At 40.7% G+C, this 20410-nt stretch overlaps 2 protein-coding genes across 3 annotated transcripts in view; both read left to right on the top strand.

Moving 5' to 3' along the window:
• The window catches only part of LOC134865275 (uncharacterized), a 33405-nt gene extending 26582 nt beyond the window's left edge, over nt 1–6823 (top strand). For both annotated transcript variants that reach the window (XM_063884778.1, XM_063884769.1), the window contains exons 8-9: nt 224–358; nt 3202–6823. In XM_063884778.1, coding sequence (XP_063740848.1) covers nt 224–358; nt 3202–3717 — 651 coding nt within the window. In that variant the 3' untranslated portion in view covers nt 3718–6823. The remainder of the gene's footprint in view (nt 1–223; nt 359–3201) is intronic.
• Nucleotides 6824–7960: 1137 nt separating this feature from the next.
• The window catches only part of slc2a4rg (SLC2A4 regulator), a 36662-nt gene continuing 24212 nt past the window's right edge, over nt 7961–20410 (top strand). Inside the window, exons 1-2 of the mRNA XM_063894891.1 lie at nt 7961–8389; nt 9835–10070. Of these exons, the coding sequence (XP_063750961.1) occupies nt 8135–8389; nt 9835–10070 (491 nt within the window). The 5' untranslated portion in view covers nt 7961–8134. The remainder of the gene's footprint in view (nt 8390–9834; nt 10071–20410) is intronic.

Raw genomic sequence — 20410 nt, 5'->3', positions numbered from 1 at the left:
TTAGACCTTTTAAAACAAATCATTCAAATTTTTCCACACAGACACAATTTTGATAATGCTGTGCAACATGGTCATTTTGTACCTACAAACACAGACACAATACAACTTGTCATACATGTAAAATTGCTGCACTATCCCAGTTTAATTGTGTGACTTACTTCTGCACAAAGACTTCCGGATCTCATTACTCACCTGGCCTACTTCAATTGATTTTGTTTACCAGGAGGCAGTGTTCATAGGCAATGGGGAGCAGTACATCTGGAAGCCTCCAGAGGAAGATGACATCATCACCTTGCACCCTCCTCCGCTCTGCGCAGAGAGTGTACAGGGGCACCCATCCCCCCCCACTGCAAAGGAGGTATGTGTGTGTGTGTGTGTGTGTGTGTGTGTGTGTGTGTGTGTGTGTGTGTGTGTGTGTGTGTGTGTGTGTGTGTGTGTGTGTGTGTGTGTGTGTGACTACAGGCAGACAGATAGACGGACAGCTCTCTGATTTGTGACTGCTGTGTTTACTGACGGGGGGCGCCCTTTTGATTGGGAAAGCCGTCTTAACACAGCCACCTTGTGACCTGCCTGTCATAAGAGGTTTCTGCTTACAGCCAGAGGTAACGTTACATGGATCCAGCCCTCTCAACGGCTGACTGAACCCTGACCCAAATCTCCAAGTGTCCCCCCCCCCCCACATCTATATGTCTGATTGATGAGATGATTGTTAATGGTTAACTGTGTTGACTCGTCAGACTGTGATCTTGAGCGTTACAAACTGACCTATATATATTTATTTATATTAAGGTATAGATGTATGGTAGAGTCTGTTTGGTGTTGAGAGAGGGGGAAGTCTGCACCCCAGTCATGTCACATAATTATTGGACACAATAAACCATACTGAGACATAGAAGCATTAGGGGAACTTAAGGCATGGCAGGGTGAAACTATTCTGAGTAGATGGAGGTGTGTCCCCAAAATAGTCAACTGTCTAATATTAGTCCATGTTTAACTTAGCTTCCCTTTCCATTATCATCTTTATAAGCTCATTGAAGGCTTGCTTTCATGTCAATAACTTTGTTGGTATGTTTTTGACTAAGTTTTAGGATTAATAAATCAGGTACCAAATGTATTGTTCACAGGATCTATTTAAAGATAATCTATTAGAAAAACAAATTATGTTTAGTTTCATTTACTCTGGAAGCCATGTAAGAGTTTAGTAAAGCAGCAGTTTTAATCTGTTGCTAAATTTCTTGTCTAAACCAGTGTTGAGGCAAAGCGTTTGAAGCTGGATGTGGAGATTAAGGGGTTAAGTCCCTGCTGTATGGCTCATAAGTTCAACTCCTCTGGAAATTAGACAGGCACACAAAGCAGCTGGCCTTCACTGCTTTCTGCAATCTCTTTCTTCTGCATTGCTTTTTCTTTTCCAAACTTTTCTCTATCTTAGCCGCTATGTTTTTCCATTTGTAAGTTTGTTGTTGCCCTAACATGCCCATATACTTGTTATACTCTGGAGTTTGTCAGTCGCAGCCTTCAGAAGGTGTTGAGTTTCCACTCCCACCTAGATCGCCTCCTTTTCTCTGGCGCACTCTACTTCTGCTATTAGGAGGCGCTGCCTTTTTCAACCAATCACGTTGCACAAAGCTTGTCTAACAAGAGGAATATCGGATGCTGGCGACCTTTTGGAAATGTTTGCCAAATAAGCAATTCATACAGTTGATTACAAAAAGAAATATCAGTCATGTTATGCCCACAGTTGTTTCCATGGATAATCAGTGTAAACTGAAATGAATGTGACTTTTCAAAGTTTTTGTCTGAGCACAGAGCTGAGGTAGTATCATAACAGAAATGAGCATGGTTGAAGGGGAGGAGAAAAGAAAACACACAATGCGCAGGCTTCCTCAACAGCTGCAGCCCAGTTTTGAAATCCCCATCATCTTGTGACTTCCTTCCTCTGCTGCAGAGAGCTGCAAATTCTCGGTGCACAAATGTACACACACACACACACACACACACACACACACACACACACACACACACACACTCTGCACATTGTGTGCACACATTTGTAGCATACGCCAGGGTCTTTGTTTATCCAAAAAGGTCACACAAGTGATTTGTGGGGGCAGGGTTTGTGTGTCTCTCTAGTCAAAGAGAGAGAGACTCAATGCTTTGCAAATGTATTTCCCTAGCTACATCAGTGTTTTATTTTCCTCATATGAGACATTTATGTAAAGAAGAAAACGATGAAAGTGAAGGCAATGTGAACGCACACACAGAAAAGCAGTCTCCATTGTCAAAGTTTTTTGGGACTGGAACAAAAACAAGGCTGATCCGTGTGTGTGTGTGTGTGCAGGAGAGAGAGTTTGCATAGCCAGTGTTTCTCAGAGCCACTAGAGCAGAGCTGCTGGTATGGGTGTGAACATAGAAGGTAAACATTACCATGTCCCACAATGCTCTGCTCTTGTGCTCCTCTTGTGGAATTTTGACACAGAAATAGATCCGGTTTATCCAAATTCTACAGTGTGTAGATGCATTTACAGTCACATGCATACACATAAAGTCACAGAACATGTACAATGGCTTCATTCAAAGCCAATCATATGTGCACAAAGTCCATCAGTGAACACAGCGCGTTGGCTGTCAACCAGATCTTTCACACCATACCCCGTTGTCTGTTGCCAAAGCAGTTGTGGTGCAATTTGAACAGGTCTGTCCACTGCAAAGCTAACTCTGTCACAGCCTAGACCTCAACACACTGATAACACAGTTTACTCTGTCTTATCCTACCCTGTCAAACAAGGTCAGGTTACTGCACAGAGCAAACTCTGTCAACACATGCGCTAACTATTGCACACGTACCCTCACGATCAATCTTCATGCATGAATTTTCACACACTATTAGCAGCATTGTATGTTTGCTCTCAAATATTGTATTTTTGTATGTAATATAGATGCAGACGGAAATATGTTTGCACTTACCTAGAGTTAAGTGGACTAAAATGTGGTGAACATGTGATACATTGACTGTTCATTTGAATCCCAGCAAAGTTAATAATTTCTTATCAGTGAACAAATGCACTCATAGGTGCAAGGCCCTGAACGAAGCAGAATAAGAGTTGCCTTTTATTGGGGCTTCCACCCATACATAAAATTGTGCTGTAGGTGTGTATCATTTACTGACACAGCATAATGTGTTCTCCTCTTGTGTGTCTTCAGATTGCAGACACCTACTCCATTGTGTGTAAAACCCAGAAGAAGAAACCTCCCATGGAAAACAACGGATCAAAGACCCTCCCACGCTCCTTTGGCGGAGGTTCACGAGGCCGAGGCAGAGGAGTTCAGGGCCCAGCGCGTTCCCAGGAGGAGCCTGGCTATGAGCCGATAGGAGACAGGTCCTGGCCCGCATGTGCAATGGCCGAGTCCGACCCCGCGTACGCTACAATCGACAGCCACAGGAAAAGGGAGCAGGGGGGAACCAATAACAGCCCAGTTGGGGGTTCTGCCACTCTGAAAAGGAAGAAGCAGACGCCGCAGCAGGCAGCACCAGCACCACCAGTGGCACCAGCTGCACCTCAGGGCTCAGGACCCACCGCCCTGCCTGCTAGAGGCGTTCCTGGTGGGGAAAACTTCTATGAGACTATCAGTGATGTGAAACAAGGGGTCAACAGCTCCAGCACCACCACCATCTTCACCTTCAATGATGGGATGGAGATGTACGTCACCGGCCTGTAGCTGGCTGACAGGCAAAAAGGGCCCAGGACCCAATGGTACAGAGTCATGAAAGGGACCCTCCTGTTCACCTGCCAACGTCTTGCTGTACATACATACATACATACAAGGCCCTCTATAGACAAACAACATGAGGATCCATTTTGTGATGACATCAGGTACAAACAGGGTCTTAATCCAGGTTTAGACATCCCTACATTGGTCTGTACTTCAGAACCAGCCTAAGCCTAGTCCAGCCCAAATATGGACCAAATATGTTTTAACAAAAAAAAAAAAAAGATTAAGAAAACTGGAATATACATCTTCAGTCTACTGTGTCACTGAACATACTCACCTGTTTGTGTATCATTTTCCATAATATCTTTATTTTTATATGAACACTGTATTCAAAAGTATGTGGTGCAACTCACATCCTGAAAAGAACACACTTTAATATATATTTAAAAAAGTAATGTATGTGCATGCATTGTGCAAACAAACACCTGAAAATAGAAAATAGTAGCAAGGAACATTGTAGGTATATTGAGAGGAAGAGGCACACTGTTACCTATTATCAGACATATACACACACATATGCCTCATTTTGGAGAGACTTTTGTAATATACGCAGATGGATGGCACAGAGATTTGCGGTGCTTAGCTCTCCCTAAGCAAACATCTGAAACAGGTTCTCTGGTCGCTATGGCCTGTTGCCTGGCAGACAGCATTGTGGTGCTTTGCTCAAACACAGAAGTGAGCGAGGGCTATGGGTTACATTTTTTTTAAAAGATCAATATCATGCTCTAAATGTATTAGCAGTTATTAATAACAGCCCGTACGTTAACGAGAAGAAATGTGAGTTGTGCTTAAAAATGTTACATCCAAATAATATTACAATTGGACAAACATCTGTACCCAAAAGCCCACACACCCCAGCTCAGATACAAACACACTTGGCAGAACCATGTGGGGTAAGTTGAGGTCAGGGGCATTTAGAAGGTTGTGAAAGAACTTCCTCAGAGCGATATGGGTGACTGATTTCACAATGGAGAAATTAGAATATTTATAAAAATAAGGAAGCGAAAGTGTGCCCAAAATAATACCGGATGTGTTATCCTGTGCAGTTAATAACATTTTATGTCCTTTGGGGGACAATAAACTTCTTATTTTCTGACCATTATAATTCGGCACTCGGTAGCTGCGGGGGGGGGGGGGGTTTAAATTAATTGCTCATTAACGTGCTGTAAAGGGCATTTCCAAGTACAGTTCTGATTTGCTCTATAGTCTCAAGTCATAGCTAGAGCTCCCCATAGCTCACCAGACTTAAGACTGGTGGTTGAAATAGCAGCATAGGGCTTGGACTCCAAGGAAAATAAAGAGCTGGGCATGAAAACTACCAGTGAGTGTCTTTGGAAGTTTGCCCCACGCTCTCTCGCTACCCTCTCTCCAGCCTCTGCACTGAATTCTCTTCCATTATAAACAATGTCTTTTCCATTTAGCTTTGGGGAACATAAAAAAAAGAACAGAGAAATAAAAACAAAATGTTAGAAGCTTAGTGAATGGGCATAAAGATAAAGAGTGAAGAGGGATATAAACTGCTTACAGAGCCGAAGGATGCATTAGAAAAAGGACACTGTGAGACAACCAAGAGCAAAGAGAAGACGGGTTTAGTAGGGTTAAAAATGAATTCATAAATGTTTCAGAAAGTATATAAAAAACAAATGCACTCTGTATTTTAATGCACTGATTATTTTTTCTTATACCTACTGACAATACCATTGGTTAAATAGCTCATGCCACTGCCATGAAAACAGTACGTTTGTGTTGTTGGTGCAATTTTTTCCTGCTTGATCAAAAAAAGTGCATGCTTTGATATATGGAGATGAAAACAAATATTGTGGTACTTAATTGATCTCTTTGTTTGTTGATCTTTTCTGTTGTACTTTTTTGCCATGAGATGCAAAGCAGCATTCCATTGATTTTCCCAAAATCAGCAACCCGGAGGAGGAGGGGAGAGGAATAGAAAGTGAGGGAGAAGCCGCTGGGATTTTAGAGCAGACAGTTATTTGTCCTCCGATCTGGGGGAACAAGAGCGAGCAATAGAGGTGAGTAGAGAGACGAAGAACAGCTAGTATAAAACGGATCAGGATGTCTGAAAATGGACACAAACCCAAAGGATCCTCCCCTCATGATGTGTATTTTCTTGCATACATGCACACACACACAAAAAATCAGGCACACACTGCACATTAAGACGTGTTTTTCCAGTTTAGGGGATGAAGCACATTTTGCTTCCTTGCATTTTCTCCCTCCCCCAGCTGTGTTCATTCTCCAATAACCATCACAGACCTCTCTTTTCTCTCCTTCACCTCACCCTCGCTGTGTACCAGAGGGGCCTTTGATGTCCAGTTCTGAGGGACTCAGGGAGGGATATGAGGGAGGGGGGGCAGAGGCTGTGGGGTCAGGCCAAACCCAGTCTGATATCAACAATGCACCAACAGCTAAAATACTGTCTGATATGAGAAATGGCCAACAGCTGAGACGCTTTACAAGCTTTGTTGAGGCTTCCCTTAGACAATGCTGGCTTGAAATCGCTTTCGCACCTAATCCTTTTTCTCTGGCTGTCACATTACCTGTCACATTTTCTTTATCCCAAGAGAAAGCACTGATCTGATATATATTGTTGAACACTGGTACAGTATACACTGTTTGAGACAGATGTTCATTGCACAAACAAATACAGTATGATGATGTAAATGTGTAAAATACTCTGTTGCTGTTCTGATGTTGTTCTAATGTAACATACAGTATACAGTATATTTGTTGAAAAAAAAGATGGTTATCACAGACACATTGTACTTGTGGATGCAATATGTTTCAAGCTTTCCATGCAGATACAGATGCTGTTTGTTAATTGTCTTCAGATATAATTATGGGCCAAAACTGCTGTGACAGCTGTAGCCAATGTTGTATGTACTTAAAGCACAGGGTTTAGTTGAAAAAATAATGAATATAATAAAATATTGTGTGACAGTGCAGATATGCAAAAGATTGTAATGTTTTATATTAACCTTCATAAAATATTAAAGTGAGTTTTTACTTTTCTAATAAAGTGGCACATTATAACGTGTGTTTGTCTTTTTCCATAATTTATGTTCAGGATATCAAATTAGACAGCACTACAGCGTTTCAGCTGTGTAGCAGCCTCACAGTAATAACTGTAGCATGCAATAATGCAGCTTTGGGTGCAAAAAAAGATGTGTATCTGCTTTATTAAGCAATAAACCGTCATAGAGTCGGGGTTGTGCAGACATTTAGGTTGAATACGGAGGCATTCAGGAGCTTCCAACAGCTTAAACTCAAATAAAACAAATGTTATGAATAAAACAGTTATTTGATCATGTTTATGAGATACACATTTCCAACAAGCACTCTAGTTCTAGTTAAAGAAAGCTGTTGAAAAAAAGATCAAACTCGGTATAGACCCAACATCACATTAGTAAATCAAGTATTTTACAGTATAAATACCCCTCATTGTATGTGGGACTAGAAACTGCCCCAACAATGCAATACAGTAACATAGTATTTTCTCCACATATTTCAATCGTGCCAAGCCAATGTCAACAGAACTTAATATTATCATACTTTAAATCAATCACGCCTTTATGTCTCAGAAACTGATCTAGTTCATAAACTTACGGTTTTACTGCAGGGAATTTTGCTGCATTCATTTGCACAGCACAGAGCTTCATGGTATGGAGTCATTTTCCATTTGAACAACCATTATATATTAATAACATTTGTTGAATGCGTTTATAACTTTTCGAGAAGTAAACACTCTGACCAAAGATCTTAAATTATAGATAAAACCCTGTTGAAGGTGCAGTTCAGGCGAGGAAAAAGGATCCGCTAAATGAACATTTGATTAGCAGAACACAAATGCCTAGCCTGCCTCAGCCGCCGGCAAACTGTTTTTCCTCTGCTGTCTCTCTGCTGCCTCAGACCAGGTCTTCGTCGCTGACAGACACCGGCCGGTAAACTGCATGTCACGCCTCCTTCCCTCGTCCAACCAAAATCACACATATTAGATAAATATTTGATTGACGCAACCAAATCTGCCAATCAGAGACCGCCTCGCTGTGGACGCGTGCCAGAGTGTAATGTTTATGTACGCATCCGACCAATAGGAGCACAGTAAGGGGGGCGTGGCATTCTTTTGGTGGAAAGAGGCAAAACAATTTTTTATGCTCCTGACCGGGCGGCTTTTTGGATATCCTGCGTAGCAGTGGTGGCAAACTTCACATGTAGGCTAGATCAGAAGTTAGGACAATATCTATCAACTTGCGACAATCCTGTTAAATGTATCAAACTCCAGCAATTTGCACTGAAATCTATAGAAAGCTGGTCTTCTTTCTTTAGTTTCTCCTCGCCCTGTCTGAGTATGGATTCCAGATACATTTTGGAGCAGACGTCGGTTGGGACAAGGGTCGTTGGGGCGGATTTTAACTACCGGGCAGGCCGCTCTGTGCTGTGCGACACCCGGGTCCCCACGGTGGAGAAAAACGGTCCCATGCCGGTGTTCACAAACGGGCCCGTCTTTTACAAATTGTTAATGGACGGCCGCTCAGTGTCGGGGGTTAAAGGCGAGCGAATCTCTCCCAACGGGAATGGCCGAATATTGCACGACGTGGAAAAAGTAAGTGCCTTTTTTTCATGTTAAGTTTGTACACGCCACTCCATTAGCCGCTAAAGTCATCTGTGCACCCAAGTTGCAACGCAGATACCAATACCATATCAAGCATGCGACGTTGTGTCATTACGCTGTTTACTTATAAGTTTGACAGGTCCCGTTATTGCATTTTGAAATATGCGACAGTGAAGCTCACACTGACGTTACTGCTTTATTTTGAGTTGTTTCGTGTGTTGAGTTGCGCCTTCAACCACTCTGTTTGTGACAGTTATTTCACCGACTGCTGTCAACGCTCGCTTGCAATTAATAACGTCGTATCAAACTGCTTTAAATGGCGGCGCATTCTGTGTGCAAAGTTTACAGAAAAGGGGGGCAGGGACTTCCAACTTCTAGCCAAGCCCCCTCCCCCATAACTGTAGGGTGGAGCTAGAGCAGGGCTTCCTGCCTGAGCCCGGCTCTCCCCTGCACACACCACAGACCCTGAACTAGTCCATGGTAGAACTGTGATATGTTTCAATTTTTAACATATGCAGCAGTGTTTTTGTTTGCATCGTGTTTTAACTTTATTTGCATGCATGTGTTTGCGTTGCATGTTGTGGCCCGTGTGTGTACCTGCTTGAAGAGTGTGAGAAAGAACATTTCCTACAAGAGTCAGTCATTTAACCATGTCATTTAGTTACTAATTGACCGTGCAACATCAAAGATGCAACAACTAAGAATGCCAAACCTGCTTTTGATATGGATCAGATAGCAGTTCATTCAAACTAATTTAACGAATTGCTGCTTGTTTATTTTTACACAGCAGTGTGATGGCACTTGTGTATGGACCTTAGCTTTTTAAATGGTTTTGAAAGTGAACATTTAAATGACATTTTTTTTTAGAGCTCCAAAGGTCATTTAAATTTTATAAATTAAATCTGATGATTAGCTGTTTTTAATCTGTCCCAATAAACAAAAAATAATTTGCTTTTAGATTGAACAACTGAATAATTGAATGCTATTTTTAAACATTTTATAGACTCTATACTATATGCCATTTAACACCAAATGAGCTGCAAAATAATTGATACTGAATACAAAATAAACTAAATATAATAAACAAACATTTTTTTAGGATCATTTTTCTTATTAAAGGTACTTTATTATTAAGGATATACAAGAGTTTTACACACAGCTTAAGTCTTTCAGTCTGAAAGTTTATGAACATTTTAGTAGCTTAATTTTCTTTCATCACTCTCATACATTTTGTTTTTGTCAGATGGCAAACTACTGTTTTTCACTTTAGTGTTTCCAATCCAATTATCAATGTCAATATATTTGTATGTAAGTTGTAAGATGTTGAATATGTTAAAATAAATATCACATATCCCATTATTAAGCTTCTGGTGTAGAAGAAATGCTAATTGGCCTTAAAATGATAGACTGACTTTAATGTGTTGCTCATTTCCTAGACTGGCCTTGGGGAGCAAAAAGACACAGGTTCCTCTGGGATCTTGAAGAGGGCCAGTCCTACTCACTGCCCAGGCACCAATGGGCAGTCCCCAGGCGGCTTCATGCACTTGGACATCAGGAACCCAGGGAAACAGGCAGAGCTGGCCGACAACTTTAGAGCAGCACATGAGTGGATCATCCCACCGACAGAGATCCAACCCCTTCCCTCCTCCCACATCCCCGTCCCCAGAAACAGGTACGAAGGTGCTAATGTCTTAAAAGTATGAACCCCTCTTGTATAACTCTTAGTTTTATTGGCTCCTGTTTCTGTTGCAGTACAGGAGTGAATTTGACAAAGAATTTTAGGGGGAAAATGTAATACTCCACTCCATACTGTCCTTGACAGAGTGTTGACTAAAAGTGGAATTCAGCTTCGGGGCTAAAACTGTGCATTGGTTTGAGCATGAATGGTGCGGGGGCGTACTGGTCAACTGACCACATGTTTGGTGTTGTATCCAGAATAGTTTTGAAATATGCCCTAAGAGAGCCAGAGCTGGAGATGAGGGCCAGGATTGCACAGGATTGCACAATCACTTGGAAAAAGTAGCAAAGAGCAAAAGAACAAGATAGTTACAGTGTTGCTTTTGTTTAGGGATAAATCCGCTTAATACACTTGGGAAAGCTTTTTTTTCATTCAGGTTTCTTGTCTTGCTTCACTTCTGAGCTTAATACTTAATCCCTGTTGTTGACCATCCTTTAACAGCCATGCTAATGGATCTATCAGTGTGATGTGTTTGTCATACAGTGAGCTTTGTTGTGTGTGGGTGTGTTTTGTTTGGTGATTTATGTGTAGGGAGTTTTTGCTGGACATGGAACATTATTTGATAGTCCTTAGGCCACCTTACATGTACATACAGACTGTTTTCAAATAGAAGAAGCCGAACATGCATCCAGGGACAAGCCTAGTGCACTCATAAGTGATTATATAACAGTACTGAGCACTGGGAGAGACTCTAGGCGGTGCCTGAGCACAGTTTCCTTCATTTTATGCAGCGATTGGTTACTGTCTGTGGCAAGATGCTGCCTGTTTGTCAGATGGGACTTACACACTTACAGTACTTCTGCCGGTAGTAGAGTAAAACCTAAAACAGATTTCAACTGCTGAGCTTATGATTGATGATGGGTGTGGTGTGTAGGGGTTGGGGGGTTAAACGCCACATTTCTTTCCAGAGTTCTGTCATCATCACGTGAACTTCACATGCCGCTGGTCATGTATGACATGAGGGAGTGTCGCTGGGGTGCATGCAAGACCGAGCATGCTTTTAAACTGGAGTGGTGTTGTGTCTACTTCTTTGAAAGTGCTTTTTAAAGTGTGTATACCTGATACAGACAACAAGGATACTGTTCTCACCTCTCTAGCCATGTCCTAAACAGATTTAAAAGTTTGAAACATCTCTTTTTCAAAGCTTATTGATGGTGGCTATTACTGCACCACAATAACAAGCTCTGAGTTGACGCTACACAGCCGGTGAGAGACGTTGCGCAACATGTGTGGTCACATTAGCCGTGGCTCTTTGTTGACCTTTAAGATGAACTCCCATTCTCTGCCCTGCTTATATTAGCTGTTGTTTTACAGTTGGTAACAAGAGGCTATACTTTCCTCTCAAAGCAATTATTCACATTTAATTTTAAACTTTTCTAGTATTCAGCTCATTTGGGGAATTGATTAGGCTTGCTTTATTACAGCTGTTATCCAGATGTATAATGCACATGTGGTATTCATCACCAATGTAGAGCAGTTTGAGCAGGTAAATAATTTCAGTGCCAATGAATTCACCAAGTCACTCAATTACTTTACACTGACACACTTTGGGACTGCAGTGTGAGGCATTCAGTGGCAACGCTGTGTTTGACTTCTCAGTGTGTGTGTGCACATCTGTGTGAGGGGGTGTGACCCATTGTGCATATCTGCACGTTTTGCCCTGCTTCAGATAATGTCAACAAAACCATTTATTTTACTTCGCTCTTAGAAAGCATAATACTGCCATTGTGTTACAGGATTAAATATGTGTAAAGAGATTTGACTATGAAGCTGTTGCTCACCTCGGTGTGTTTAACATCAACCAATTGTATCAGTAACATATTGTTTCTGAAAGCATTGTGCTTTCACACCTCGTCTCGTCAGTTTGCAAATGCAGCAAAGTATGTCACTCTCGTTTGGACAAGCCAGGGCAAAGATCTTGCAGAAAAAAAGAAAGAGGAGGAACCAAAACATTCACTAGCTCGATTCAAAGCTACTCTGTATATTTAAACACCTCTGGTCAACCTTGCCTCTATGTGTGTGTGTGTGTGTGTCTTTTCCCTTGTTCTGCCTCTTTTTCACCCACACCCTAGTGCAGAGCTCGCTCTACCTGTCAATACTCATCAGTGCGGGATTCAGGACACTGATAACAGAACAAAGACCAGCCTAAATTAACACCAAAAAAAGAGGTCTGACGAGATAAAGAGGGGAGGGGGCATTTTGTTTTGATGTGAAATGCTTTTCTTTCTTATCTGTCCTTGGTCAGGTACACTGTCACCACAATAGGGTCCCATGAATAGAAAACTGCATAACTGCATGAGTCTGCATAAACAAGAAACCAGCACAACCAACCGCATGGTAGAAGGAAAAAGGCAGCTCTGTTTTGGACATAATTACTGGCAAGTGTTTGACTCAGTCTGTTAAGAGTCACCATGAGGGTTTAGGCGAGGCAGACAGGCTGTAGCAGGAGACCATCACCTCTCCAACCCCCTCCGACCACCCCACAACCAATCGTCTACTCCCAAAGGAGACATTACAGGCGGTTGTTGAAGGTCAGATTCAGAGGAACTGCTACCCACCCCCACACCAGTCTGGGATGTCTAACCCACATCCAGACTGCTGACATGGCATCCCAAGTGGAACAACCGGCTTCTTCTCAGGTGTTCGTTTTTCTTTTTTCTTTACAGATAAAACATTCAGTGCACATGTTAAGCAGGTCAGAATCATCAGTATTTGAAGAAACACCTTCATAATTTAATGCAGTATTATCATCCTTTCTGGTTTCCGATTTTTTCTCCCTTCCAGACTACTAGAGGTTAATGCTCTCGCACTGACAGGCTGAGGTGAAAGGTCATCCTCAATGAATGGAGTCATGTGAGAGGGAAGGGTCAGCTCAGTGCTCGAGCAAGCATCTGGCACGTCCGCTAGGTAACCCTTAGGATCTGGGTTATGTGCTACATAGACAGTTAACAACCGCAGAAGATAAAAGCAAACTGCTTATCATCCAATATTGGCGCTTAAGTGAGACCTGAGTTACCGGTGTACGGAGGAGTGAGGATCTAGTAGGAAAGGAAACCTAGTTTTTTTCAGTTTTTCACGGTTCAACTCTGGGACTGGCTCTGAATCATACAATCTTTAACGCTAATGAGAGCCTCTGGAAGAAGCTAATCGCTAAAATATGCGCTCTGCGTATCTGTGTTCAATAAACAAATAAGACATGAATCATCTGCTGTTATGCAGTGAAGAAGAGAAGCTAAATCAGTTTCACAAGTAAGGAGGAGACAAGGTGGCATGAAGTTATGGTACATAAACAAAGCTAAAACTGGCTCCAAAATATTATATTATAAATCCTCACATATTTGTTGTGTCAAATGGTGCTAACGTTGTATACTGTACATCTGATGTTATGACAGGAAAACAAAATTTCCCTTATCAAGAGGAAAGGAAGCTCCTGTTGCGCAGCTCTGTCTCGCTGCTGTAAAATACTTTATCGCTTGCTCACCCACACTAATAAGGCCTGCTGTTCTGCCTCAATAGCATTTAGATATGCTACAGTCAACCGTCTTTCCCCTCTTTTCAATCAATCTTTCTGTTCTCCTACCCCGCTCCTCATACCAAGCAGCAGCTGCTCCATGGCAGTCCCTTCTGTCCAACAACTCTCCCGCCCTTTCTCAACTTTCCTCACATAACCTCCTGCTACGCATCTAACAATTATCTCTCCCTTAATATCTTTTCCTGTGTTTTGATTCACTGGTATGCTCACAAAAGTGTTAAAGAAGTTGAGTAGGCCACCGGATAGCTCAGTGGTTAGAGCCGGAGGCCCAAATGCTGTTGTGTTATATAGTCACCGCTGCCTAGTAAGTGGGTTTGAATCCCCAGCCGGCCAAACAGTTCAGGTAATGTCCTCCCTTCTGTCTCCCCCTTTCAACTCTTACATCTCCAATAAAGGCCCTGTGAACCAAAAATGCCAAAAAAAGTAAAAAGTTGAGTTTTATTTATCGTGCTGTCTCAGTAGTGACGTTGAGCTCCAACCGTTTTTTCTCTCTAAATATTACTATCACAATACAGTATCAGACAGAATTGCTTCACCATGTCACAACTTTTTCTGGTTTGTCCCGTCCTCCCTTTTTTCTTTGTGTTTTATCTATCCCATTCATCCTTTTGTGTGCCCTTTTACCCTCTGCCCTTTTGTCGGAAGGAATGACCAGCTTAATTCATATTGAGTGGAGATGAAGCCCTCTGAACAATACCGAGTGTCTCGCTGCCAGAAAGGCTACTCTTCACTCCTATAGAACATGTCAGTTCTAATCTGGTCGTCATATGTTTGTCTTACTCCCCTTTCGCTCTTTGTGTTTACTTAAACGCACGTCTTCAGTATGTTTCGTTCGTGATATTGTTTAATCTTTCAGTGAATGTATCCATTCATAAGGTAAGAAAAAGGATAGCTTTCCCAATGTTTGTATTGGAACTGAAATCGCAGATCTGCAGTCATTACATTACAAAAGCCAGAGGTTGGTTTTGGTTAAAAATCTGTCTTTGTTGTTTCGCAAGTTCAAATATAGATTTTGGCATCACACAGACTGATTGGGTAAGATAAATACACATTTAAACTATATGTTATAAAGATATATCTTGTCTTGCCAGTTTTATAATTACTCATTGTGACATAGAAATGTTCTGTACATAACGCTTCAGTGAATTTACCAATGTCTTCCAAAGTTTAATGTAACTGTTTTCAAAATGTTCTGTGAGCCTGTATTGCTTTCTCCTGCTCTCAATCATCGCTCTCTCTCTCTCTCTCTCTCTCTCTCTCTCACACACTCACACTTATACACACACACACACACACACACACACACACACACACACACACACACACACACACACACACACACACACACACACACACACACAGTTTATTGCGCCACTCTATCATAAGTCATCCCAGTCTGCTAATGACAAGCAGTGAAATTGAGTCCAGACTGCAAACAGAGTGAAGTCTGAGAAACGCCTAACACTCTGTAATGTACAGAGCAGAATGGCTTGTATCTATTTTCACTTTTTGCTTTTTTCAAGTAGAGAATATAATGAAGTTGTTCCTCTCTCTGTTTGGACCATTTATCAATTATGCAGCTCTTTAAAAATGTAGCCATCATCTTCAAACGTGACAAGTGTGTCTCTCCTCTCCTCCAACATCTCCTTTAATTTCCATTTTGCTGTGTCAGTGACCCATTTCACAAGAAGGATACCTTCACCATGTTAGTACCTATGTAGGAAACTAGTTAATCCAGTGCTGGCCAAGATTTCTAACTCAATCCTGAGGAACTCCAGATGTTGTCATTCTTAATTAAAGGATTATCAACAGCCCCATCTTTAAGTCTACTTGTGTAAGAGAGTTGTGCTAAATTTCTGGCCTTCCAATTGAATTTGTGTTGACAAAGTAAACTAATGTGAGCATTGACTTGGCTGCTATATAACTTGCAACTTCATTCAAATACATTTCAAATATTCAGCTTGAATAACCCATTTCCGACAGCATACCCCTCCTAGGATGCTAGAAGCAGTGGTCTAAGTTACTCACACCTAGAACCCCCAATTTACCATGTCCTTGAGTGTACATGCACATCCGTAACAATATAGCTGTGTGAGATTGAATAATGACTTATCCCCTTGACCTCTAATGAATGGTGCTGGATGGTGAGACGCTCAATCAAGCAGCTCCACAAGTGAACTGATATTTCTTCAAAATTGACACAAATGTCCATTTAAATCAGGGTTGGGCTGATTAGGTTTTAGTGCTCAAATGTCAAGGGTATTGTGGCCATAGTTGGACACACCTCAGGATTTATTAGATCATTCTGAAAAAAATAGCATAATAGCTTTGATTAAATCTGTACAATTTTATATAATATGAGTTAGAACAGACATGAGTATAATTGAATTTTGGTTGGCAGAAGCATACCACTGCAAAGCAGTAATTCTAGTTTATCTGATTTCCTTTTTCTTTTTTAGCTACACACATTCTTTCATTGTCTGATCGTCTCATACTGAAGCAGTCAAGTTCTTGACACAGATCTGTTAATGACACTTATCTGCTATGCCGTCCTGAGTCAGGTAGCATTATTTAAACAGACATCACCCAAAGTTATATAAAGGATAACAATAACCTTGATGATGCCTTATGTGAATGGCTTATGTCTGATATTAATGAGCCCTTTTTATAATTCAATAGTTATAGCTCACCATACTGTTGCTTTGTACTGTTTTGTGGTATCCACAGGTTGAAAATGAAACAACCTAAAATGAAGGCCTGAAAAAAATCGCATCAGTCTTGCTCCTATTTACTTTTCCACCTTGTAAACACTGTTTTATTTGCCCTGCTTATACTGCAACAGATAGAACAAAGAGATCAAATGAATTTCCTTAAAACAAAGTTTTCATTTCTACTATGATAATTTAAGATTAATCAGAATTGTGGCATTTATTTTAGTTTTGAATGGGTCTATTAAAATATATATTTAAAAGTCTTTAATGTGCAGTAGTGTTTATGATTGTGAAATACTGATTAAAATAGGAGCAGACACTGACCCCTTTGATTCCTCTGACTGCTGCCAATTTAAAGCGGTAATTTCCGGCCTGGGGAGAGGTAGAAGGTATCCTCGCTCAGTCTTGTGGCTACCAGCAGCAACAGGCACTGCACAAAGCCCGGAGTGTATCTGGCTGTCCTGTCGGGTGCATAGCCCTGACCACTGCCCAAATTCCCATGCCCTGCTCCAGGGCATGGGAATTGATGATTCTCACTCTTCTCTGATCAGCAGTATATCCACTCTCACTTGGTTCATCCAAACTTGAACCATTTTTCTCGTTTTTTGTTGATATACATAAGCAGTCTGCTCGAGCCTGACTTATTTCATGTGGTTTGCTTGGTCGTAATTTATGCACAGAGCAAGACTGATCTCCAGTCTCTTGTCTTAACAGCATCTTTGCTCTTGTTCAATCCGCCCCGATCCGGTTTTGACCAAGAGTCAACACCATGGTCTCAATATATACACTGGCGTGCATATTTTGTTCACCATAATTACACCATGAGGAAAAGATAGGAGAGACAGAGAGCGAGAGGGAGACGGTTAGGGCATAGGAAACTTGAAGGATCATACCAGTACATTTAAATTATTACGGCTGGTGTGGCATCAAGTAACAGATCGTGCTCTCTTTTCAGAGTGATATATTTGCTTTCCTTTCAACAAACTTGGAAATTGCCAAATCTAAATACTCCACAATAAGAAACATCATCTATACTTCAGTTTTACATTTACTTCAAACTACTGTCTTTATAGCAATTCATCCCTCTATGCTCTCCTTGCAGTCAGCCATGGGACATCCCTGCAGATTTTAATATATGTCTTATTATTTGTAGATTTATTTTGGGTGTACAGCAGCCCCCTCGGTTTAACACTTTAGGACCTATTAACAATTTGAGACCTAACGTTCCTTGCGTTTTGCAATTGCAGTTATTTTACAATTAAATGTAGACAAGATGTTGGTATTTGTAAATGGACTATTACTGAGTGAGCTTTCAGATTAGGAAAGGGCATCCCTGTACCTAAAAGAGTACAAGTGTAACAGGGAGTGTTACACATTTTATTGGTTTGCTGAGCAGCTGTTTCTGTCTCTGGTTTCACGTCAGCTCCTAATGAATGAGTTGTAGGGGTATGTTGGTATTCCTGAAGCTGTATCTGTTATAAGCCTCTGAAGCCTCACTAGCTTAACGCCACTTCTGTCTCCGGTCCAACCAATATTATCCAACCTTTACACTTAAAGCTCAACTACTGGAGCTGCCCTCATTAGCTTTCCATTTATCTGCTGATGTTTCAGATAAAAAAAGTAAAGAAAGTAATATATTTAGTGCGTCACCCGACAGGGTAACCCTAACCCTCTACTGCATTGCGTTACAATTTGGATGGTCATTGTGTGATACTATGAGTTTGACTTCATTCGGGAACTTTACACCAACAGTTCACCAAACAATCTCAACAAGAAGACCACTTACTCTTTTGTTGTGGAGATTATGATCATTTTTGCAGATAAAATTTGCTTAATGTGTGCCATTAATACACACACACCTTTTTTGCATTTACATAACATTCTAGCAATTTTAGATTTTTAAGAAGGTCAAATAAGTGTGTTTTTGGAGAGACTTGGCTGTAGAGAGATCTGACTGTTGGACAAAAAAAACATTTGAGTCACACACGGCATGACCAGCACTGCTAGCTGAGTCTGGCAAACTCTCCGATCTGTCTGTCTGTTCAGGGGAAACTGTCTGCCCTAATCTGACCATTGCCCGTGGTCTGGCCTTGTTTAAAAATGCACAACTGTGCTCTCTAAGGGAGACAGAAAGTTATGTAACCAAGCCATCATATTTCAACACTTTTTTAACAGTAGAAAAATAACAGTCTGATCCAGATTCAGGGTTTAACATCCTCTCAGATGTCTCATGGAGTAACAGCTCTCTGACTCTCTACAGCGGTCTCTAGGTAAACGCTCAGTTTTATGATCATCTTCTCCCTGGTGTTTCCGTGATGTGCTCAAAATGCCTCCATTTGTCTTCTTAACTATCCCGTTGTTGAGATTGCAGGGCGATAGAAGGGCCATTTTACTTAGCTTATGCCCAATAGTGTCACATCCTCCCCTGCAGGATGTAAAACACTGATCATTTGGAGAGGGGGTGAATGGCTTTTGCAGGCACTGGGCCATAAGACTCACTGGGAGACTTACATCTTGAATACGTGGTTTATGGCATTTTTGGGGTATTTTATTCAGTATCCAATGCAGTCTGACAGGGCCAGTGGGGGCCCCAAGGATGGGAAGATGCACTAGGGCTATTCTGTTGCTAAACCTCACGCTGGATCATAATATGAGAGGAATATTCAACATCACCACAAAATAATAATACACAGATATTCACAATAGTGATGTTGGAAAATATTTTGAGTATATCAATATGTTTTTTTAATACTGTGTCACATGTCAATCCATTTGAAATGAGACTGATAAATGCAGACCGTATTGTTTTGATTGCATAAAAAAACGAAACTTTTTTGACTTAAGTTTTAAACTTTTTTGGTACGTTGTTTATACTATAACAGATTTAAAGAAAAGTAAATATGAAACAGGTTTTTTTTTTAAAGAGTTGAAATACATTGACCCTGTCTCAGAATATTTATGGTATTGCCTGGTTATTGCCAATGCAAAGCCTTAGTACACAAACACAACTTGTTTTTGTTGTTGCAACGTTTTTAATATTTTCTGATACTTTTAAATGTTTTTTTCTTACTCTTTCATTTTGTACGTGAACATATGTATGGTTATTATTTATGAATATTATGCTGTGTACACTGACAAATCTGAAATCTTGACTTAAATCAAATGTAATTTGTCAACAGATTACACATAACTGTATTAGGTTGGTTAAAAACAACGTTTACATAGGTTCAACGTAATATTATTGCTTCCAACTAACCTAATACAGTAATGTAAAACGTATTGACATAAAACATTTAATTAAAGTCAATGTTTCAGTTTTTTCAGTGTACTGTAATCATGTTGTATTACATGTGTGATATTAGTTGAGCAAATCAAAACAACCAGCTTGAATGTCAACTAGAAAAAGTTGGGTCAAAGTTCAAGTGTGCCATTTCAAAATTAGATCCCAGAACCAGATTTGTCTGACTGAACAAAATACGTGCCGGCTTTGGTCCAACAGGCACACTGTTCAGTACAATCACTGGGAGATGCCTGCTTCAAATGTCTTCCTTTCTTTTTTTTTCTTGGAGTAGAGTTTAATATTGCATTGTTTGGAAGTGTAGCTTACAAGACATACAGTTTGTCAGGCTATATTAGTATTTATATATAGTGCTGTATATATAGTCATACCTTTATTGCAGATACATTATTTATGATGTATTGTTTTCCCCTTGACATGGTTTTATCAAGTTGTGAACAATGGCATCTTTGAAATGGCTTGATATAATTGGAGATGTTTTTGTGTGCATGATAAGTTCTTCAGACATTTGGGACACTGAGGTGCCAGATCACTTTTTATTACAGGCTTTTTTTTGTTCATGCAGCTCAGGCAGCAGATATTTCAGAATAAAAGAGCGAGCTGGTTTATTTCTCACTGTCATTGCTACTGAAAATCAAACTATTTATGTTTTTGTCCCTTGTGTATTTCTTACCTTTTGTCTTTGTGTTTTTGCTATGCTACTGTGCACAATAGAGGCAGATATAGAGAACTC

The sequence above is a fragment of the Eleginops maclovinus genome, chromosome 1 (genome assembly GCF_036324505.1).
Source record: "Eleginops maclovinus isolate JMC-PN-2008 ecotype Puerto Natales chromosome 1, JC_Emac_rtc_rv5, whole genome shotgun sequence".
Taxonomy (NCBI): domain Eukaryota; kingdom Metazoa; phylum Chordata; class Actinopteri; order Perciformes; family Eleginopidae; genus Eleginops; species Eleginops maclovinus.
This window is presented reverse-complemented; position numbering and strand designations above follow the sequence as displayed.